Here is a 7261-nt window from a genome sequence, read left to right as displayed (position 1 = left end):
GAAGCGAGGAGACAACCACGCTTCCTCTTCCGACAGCTTCAGAACCTGGGAGCACAGCTACAGCCACCTCAACTTTTCCGGAGACCTCCACAACTCCTGTAGAAACCACAACCCCAACAGAGAGGACAACAAGAACTAGTACCACTGGAGCTGAAGTGACAACCACGCTTTCCCTTCCTTCAACTTCACTACCAGAAAACACAACTGCAGGCACCTCAACTGCTCCAGAAACAACCACAGTTCTGCAAGAGACCACTTCCCCAGCTGAGACTACACCAGTAATTAGTACTTCTACAGTAGAAGGGACAAGCACCCTTCCCCTTCTTAGCACTTCACAACCTGAAACCAGTGCTGCAGCCACCTCTACCATAGGAATAATCTCCACCTCTCCTCTAGAGACGACATCTGCAGCTCAAACTACAGCAATGACTAGCAGCACTAGAAGGGAGGAGACAACCACGCTTCCTCTTCCGACAGCTTCAGAACCTGGGAGCACAGCTACAGCCACCTCAACTTTTCCGGAGACCTCCACAAGTCCTGTAGAAACCACAACCCCAACAGAGAGGACAACAAGAACTATTACCACTGGAGCTGAAGTCACAACCACAATTTCCCTCCCTGCAACTTCACAAGCCGAAAGCACAACTGCAGCCACCTCAACTGCTCCAGAAACAACCACAGTTCCGCAAGAGACCACTTCCTCAACTGCTCCAGAAACAACCACAGTTCCGCAAGAGACCACTTCCCCAGCTGAGAGTACACCAATAATTAGTACTTCTACAGTAGAAGGGACAATCACCCTTCCCCTTTTTAGCACTTCACAATCCGAAACCACTCCTGCAGACACCTCTACCATAGCAATAACCTTCACCTCTCCTCTAGAGACAACTTCTGCACCTCCAACTACAGCAATGACTAGCAGCACTAGAAGCGAGGAGACAACCACGCTTCCTCTTCCGACAGCTTCAGAACCTGGGAGCACAGCTACAGCCACCTCAACTTTTCGGGAGACCTCCACAACTCCTGTAGAAACCACAACCCCAACAGAGAGGATAACAAGAACTAGTACCACTGGAGCTGAAGTGACAACCACACTTTCCCTTCCTTCAACTTCACTACCAGAAAACACAACTGCAGGCACCTCAACTGCTCCAGAAACAACCACAGTTCTGCAAGAGACCACTTCCCCAGCTGAGAGTACACCAATAATTAGTACTTCTACAGTAGAAGGGACAAGCACCCTTCCCCTTCTTAGCACTTCACAATCTGAAACCACTCCTGCAAACACCTCTACCATAGCAATAACCTCCAACTCTTCTCTAGAGACGACTTCTGCACCTCCAACTACAGCAATGACTAGCAGCACTAGAAGCGAGGAGACAACCACGCTTCCTCTTCCGACAGCTTCAGAACCTGGGAGAACAGCTACAGCCACCTCAACTTTTCCGGAGACCTCCACAACTCCTGTAGAAACCACAACCCCAACAGAGAGGACAACAAGAACTAGTACCACTGGAGCTGAAGTGACAACCACACTTTCCCTTCCTTCAACTTCACTACCTGAAAGCACAACTGCAGGCACCTCAACTGCTCCAGAAACAACCACAGTTCTGCAAGAGACCACTTCCCCAGCTCAGACTACACCAATAATTAGTACTTCTACAGTAGAAGGGACAAGCACCCTTCCTCTTCTTAACACTTCAAAATCTGAAACCACTCCTGCAGCCACCTCTACCATAGGAATAACCTCCACCTCTCCTCTAGAGACAACTTCTGCACCTGCAACTACAGCAATGACTAGTAGCACTAGAAGTGAAGAGACAACCACGCTTCCCCTTCTTACAACTTCAGAACCTGAGAGCACAGCTACAGCCACCTCAACTTTTCCGGAGACCTCCACAACTCCTGTAGAAACCACAACCCCAACAGAGAGGACAACAAGAACTAGTACCACTGGAGCTGAAGTCACAACCACAATTTCCCTCCCTACAACTTCACAAGCCGAAAGCACAACTGCAGCCACCGCAACTGCTCCAGAAACAACCACAGTTCTGCAAGACACCACTTCCCCAGCTGAGAGTACTCCAATAATTAGTACTTCTACAGTAGAAGGGACAAGCACCCTTCCCCTTCTTAGCACTTCACAACCTGAAACAACTCCTGCAGCCACCTCTACCACAGTAATAACCTCCACCTCTTCTCTAGAAACAACTTCTGCACCTCAAACTACAGCAATGACTAGCAGCACTAGAAGCGAGGAGACAACCACGCTTCCTCTTCCGACAGCTTCAGAACCTGGGAGCACAGCTACAGCCACCTCAATGTTTCCAGAGACCTCCACAACTCCTGTAGAAACCACAACCCCAACAGAGAGCACAACAATAACTAGTACCACTGGACCTGAAGTGACAACCATGCTTTCCCTTCTTGCAATTTCACAACCTGAAAGCACAACAGGAGCCACCTCAACTGCTCCAGAAACAACCACAGTTCTGCAAGAGACCACTTCCCCAGCTGAGACTACACCAATAATTAGTACTTCTACAGTAGAAGGGAGAAGCACCCTTCCCCTTCTTAGCACTTCACAACCTGAAACCAGTGCTGCAGCCACCTCTACCATAGGAATAACCTCCACCTCTCCTCTAGAGACAACTTCTGCACCTCCAACTACAGCAATGACTAGTAGCACTAGAAGTGAAGAGACAACCACGCTTCCCCTTCTTACAACTTCAGAACCTGAGAGCACAGCTACAGCCACCTCAACTTTTCCGGAGACCTCCACAACTCCTGTAGAAACCACAACCCCAACAGAGAGGACAACAAGAACTAGTACCACTGGAGCTGAAGTGACAACCACGCTTTCCCTTCCTTCAACTTCACTACCAGAAAACACAACTGCAGGCACCTCAACTGCTCCAGAAACAACCACAGTTCTGCAAGAGACCACTTCCCCAGCTGAGAGTACACCAATAATTAGTACTTCTACAGTAGAAGGGACAAGCACCCTTCCCCTTCTTAGCACTTCACAACCTGAAACCACTCCTGCAGCCACCTCTACCATAGGAATAACCTCCACCTCTCCTCTAGAGATGACATCTGCACCTCAAACTACAGCAATGACTAGCAGCACTAGAAGTGAGGAGACAACCACGCTTCCTCTTCCGACAGCTTCAGAACCTGGGAGCACAGCTACAGCCACCTCAACTTTTCCGGAGACCTCCACAAGTCCTGTAGAAACCACAACCCCAACAGAGAGGACAACAAGAACTATTACCACTGGAGCTGAAGTCACAACCACAATTTCCCTCCCTGCAACTTCACAAGCCGAAAGCACAACTGCAGCCACCGCAACTGCTCCAGAAACAACCACAGTTCCGCAAGACACAACTTCCCCAGCTGAGAGTACTCCAATAATTAGTACTTCTACAGTAGAAGGGACAAGCACCCTTCCCCTTCTTAGCACTTCACAACCTGAAACCACTCCTGCAGCCACCTCTACCACAGGAATAACCTCCACCTCTCCTCTAGAGACGACATCTGCAACTCAAACTACAGCAATGACTAGCAGCACTAGAAGCGAGGAGACAACCACGCTTCCTCTTCCGACAGCTTCAGAACCTGGGAGCACAGCTACAGCCACCTCAACTTTTCCGGAGATCTCCACAACTCCTGTAGAAACCACAACCCCAACAGAGAGGATAACAAGAACTAGTACCACTGGAGCTGAAGTGACAACCACACTTTCCCTTCCTTCAACTTCACTACCAGAAAACACAACTGCAGGCACCTCAACTGCTCCAGAAACAACCACAGTTCTGCAAGAGACCACTTCCCCAGCTGAGAGTACACCAATAATTAGTACTTCTACAGTAGAAGGGACAAGCACCCTTCCCCTTCTTAGCACTTCACAATCTGAAACCACTCCTGCAAACACCTCTACCATAGCAATAACCTCCAACTCTTCTCTAGAGACGACTTCTGCACCTGCAACTACAGCAATGACTAGCAGCACTAGAAGCGAGGAGACAACCACGCTTCCTCTTCCGACAGCTTCAGAACCTGAGAGCACAGCTACAGCCACCTCAACTTTTCCGGAGACCTCCACAACTCCTGTAGAAACCACAACCCCAACAGAGAGGACAACAAGAACTAGTACCACTGGAGCTGAAGTGACAACCACACTTTCCCTCCCTGAAACTTCACAACCTGAAAGCACAACTGCAGCCACCTCAACTGCTCCAGAAACAACCACAGTTCTGCAAGAGACCACTTCCCCAGCTGAGACTACACCAATAATTAGTACTTCTACAGTAGAAGGGACAAGCACCCTTCCTCTTCTTAACACTTCACAATCTGAAACCACTCCTGCAGCCACCTCTACCATAGGAATAACCTCCACCTCTCCTCTAGAGACGACTTCTGCACCTCCAACTACAGCAATGACTAGTAGCAGTAGAAGTGAACAGACAACCACGCTTCCCCTTCTTACAACTTCAGAACCTGAGAGCACAGCTACAGCCACCTCAACTTTTCCGGAGACCTCCACAACTCCTGTAGAAACCACAACCCCAACAGAGAGGACAACAAGAACTAGTACCACTGGAGCTGAAGTGACAACCACACTTTCCCTTCCTTCAACTTCACAACCTGAAAGCACAACTGCAGCCACCTCAACTGCTCCAGAAACAACCACAGTTCTGCAAGACACCACTTCCCCAGCTGAGACTACACCAATAATTAGTACTTCTACAGTAGAAGGGACAAGCACCCTTTCCCTACTTAGCACTTCACAATCTGAAACCACTCCTGCAAACACCTCTACCATAGCAATAACCTCCACCTCTTCTCTAGAGACGACTTCTGCACCTCAAACTACAGCAATGACTAGTAGCAGTAGAAGTGAAGAGACAACCACGCTTCCCCTTCTTACAACTTCAGAACCTGAGAGCACAGCTACAGCCACCTCAACTTTTCCGGAGACCTCCACAACTCCTGTAGAAACCACAACCCCAACAGAGAGGACAACAAGAACTAGTACCACTGGAGCTGAAGTGACAACCATGCTTTCCCTTCTTGCAACTTCACAACCTGAAAGCACAACAGGAGCCACCTCAACTGCTCCAGAAACAACCACAGTTCTGCAAGAGACCACTTCCCCAGCTGAGACTACACCAATAATTAGTACTTCTACAGTAGAAGGGAGAAGCACCCTTCCCCTTCTTAGCACTTCACAACCTGAAACCAGTGCTGCAGCCACCTCTACCATAGGAATAACCTCCACCTCTCCTCTAGAGACAACTTCTGCACCTGCAACTACAGCAATGACTAGTAGCACTAGAAGTGAAGAGACAACCACGCTTCCCCTTCTTACAACTTCAGAACCTGAGAGCACAGCTACAGCCACCTCAACTTTTCCGGAGACCTCCACAACTCCTGTAGAAACCACAACCCCAACAGAGAGGACAACAAGAACTAGTACCACTGGAGCTGAAGTCACAACCACAATTTCCCTCCCTACAACTTCACAAGCCGAAAGCACAACTGCAGCCACCGCAACTGCTCCAGAAACAACCACAGTTCTGCAAGACACCACTTCCCCAGCTGAGAGTACTCCAATAATTAGTACTTCTACAGTAGAAGGGACAAGCACCCTTCCCCTTCTTAGCACTTCACAACCTGAAACCACTCCTGCAGCCACCTCTACCACAGTAATAACCTCCACCTCTTCTCTAGAAACAACTTCTGCACCTCAAACTACAGCAATGACTAGCAGCACTAGAAGCGAGGAGACAACCACGCTTCCTCTTCCGACAGCTTCAGAACCTGGGAGCACAGCTACAGCCACCTCAATGTTTCCAGAGACCTCCACAACTCCTGTAGAAACCACAACCCCAACAGAGAGCACAACAATAACTAGTACCACTGGAGCTGAAGTGACAACCACGCTTTCCCTTCTTGCAACTTCACAACCTGAAAGCACAACAGGAGCCACCTCAACTGCTCCAGAAACAACCACAGTTCTGCAAGAGACCACTTCCCCAGCTGAGACTACACCAATAATTAGTACTTCTACAGTAGAAGGGACAAGCACCCTTTCCCTACTTAGCACTTCACAATCTGAAACCACTCCTGCAAACACCTCTACCATAGCAATAACCTCCACCTCTTCTCTAGAGACGACTTCTGCACCTCAAACTACAGCAATGACTAGTAGCAGTAGAAGTGAAGAGACAACCACGCTTCCCCTTCTTACAACTTCAGAACCTGAGAGCACAGCTACAGCCACCTCAACTTTTCTGGAGACCTCCACAACTCCTGTAGAAACCACAACCCCAACAGAGAGGACAACAAGAACTAGTACCACTGGAGCTGAAGTGACAACCACACTTTCCCTTCCTTCAACTTCACAACCTGAAAGCACAACTGCAGCCACCTCAACTGCTCCAGAAACAACCACAGTTCTGCAAGACACCACTTCCCCAGCTCAGACTACACCAATAATTAGTACTTCTACAGTAGAAGGGACAAGCACCCTTTCCCTACTTAGCACTTCACAATCTGAAACCACTCCTGCAAACACCTCTACCATAGCAATAACCTCCACCTCTTCTCCAGAGACGACTTCTGCACCTCAAACTACAGCAATGACTAGTAGCACTAGAAGTGAAGAGACAACCACGCTTCCCCTTCTTACAACTTCAGAACCTGAGAGCACAGCTACAGCCACCTCAACTTTTCCGGAGACCTCCACAACTCCTGTAGAAACCACAACCCCAACAGAGAGGACAACAAGAACTAGTACCACTGGAGCTGAAGTCACAACCACAATTTCCCTCCCTACAACTTCACAAGCCGAAAGCACAACTGCTGCCACCGCAACTGCTCCAGAAACAACCACAGTTCTGCAAGACACCACTTCCCCAGCTGAGAGTACTCCAATAATTAGTACTTCTACAGTAGAAGGGACAAGCACCCTTCCCCTTCTTAGCACTTCACAACGTGAAACCACTCCTGCAGCCACCTCTACCACAGTAATAACCTCCACCTCTTCTCTAGAAACAACTTCTGCACCTCAAACTACAGCAATGACTAGCAGCACTAGAAGCGAGGAGACAACCACGCTTCCTCTTCCGACAGCTTCAGAACCTGGGAGCACAGCTACAGCCACCTCAATGTTTCCAGAGACCTCCACAACTCCTGTAGAAACCACAACCCCAACAGAGAGCACAACAATAACTAGTACCACTGGACCTGAAGTGAC

At 49.0% G+C, this 7261-nt stretch overlaps 2 protein-coding genes across 2 annotated transcripts; both read left to right on the top strand.

Annotated features, from left to right (window-relative positions):
* Positions 1–760: 760 nt before the first annotated feature.
* On the top strand, positions 761–4006 carry LOC123356092 (mucin-5AC-like). Its single transcript, XM_044999067.1, has 2 exons — positions 761–3135; positions 3972–4006. Exons 1-2 carry the CDS (start codon positions 912–914, stop codon positions 4004–4006), a joined length of 2259 nt encoding a protein of 752 aa, XP_044855002.1. The 5' UTR covers positions 761–911.
* Positions 4007–4439: 433 nt separating this feature from the next.
* LOC123356091 (mucin-5AC-like) lies at positions 4440–7089 on the top strand. Its single transcript, XM_044999066.1, has 2 exons — positions 4440–6515; positions 7057–7089. Exons 1-2 carry the CDS (start codon positions 4440–4442, stop codon positions 7087–7089), a joined length of 2109 nt encoding a protein of 702 aa, XP_044855001.1.
* The last annotated feature ends 172 nt before the right edge of the window (positions 7090–7261 follow it).

This window comes from Mauremys mutica, chromosome 24 (assembly GCF_020497125.1).
Source record: "Mauremys mutica isolate MM-2020 ecotype Southern chromosome 24, ASM2049712v1, whole genome shotgun sequence".
NCBI classification, from domain to species: domain Eukaryota; kingdom Metazoa; phylum Chordata; order Testudines; family Geoemydidae; genus Mauremys; species Mauremys mutica.
The sequence above is the reverse complement of the archived record's forward strand: the minus strand, read 5'-3'. Positions and strand labels throughout refer to the sequence as shown.

Excerpts from the sequence above, each read along its gene's own strand:
- LOC123356092 (XM_044999067.1), top strand. The coding sequence starts at position 912 with ATGACTAGCAGCACTAGAAGCGAGGAGACAACCACGCTTCCTCTTCCG. Across the intron at positions 3,136-3,971 it reads AATGACTAGCAGCACTAGAA|ACGACTTCTGCACCTGCAAC; the intron begins GTGAGGAGACAA and ends TCTTCTCTAGAG.
- LOC123356091 (XM_044999066.1), top strand. The coding sequence starts at position 4,440 with ATGACTAGTAGCAGTAGAAGTGAACAGACAACCACGCTTCCCCTTCTT. Across the intron at positions 6,516-7,056 it reads CAATAATTAGTACTTCTACA|AAACAACTTCTGCACCTCAA; the intron begins GTAGAAGGGACA and ends CCTCTTCTCTAG.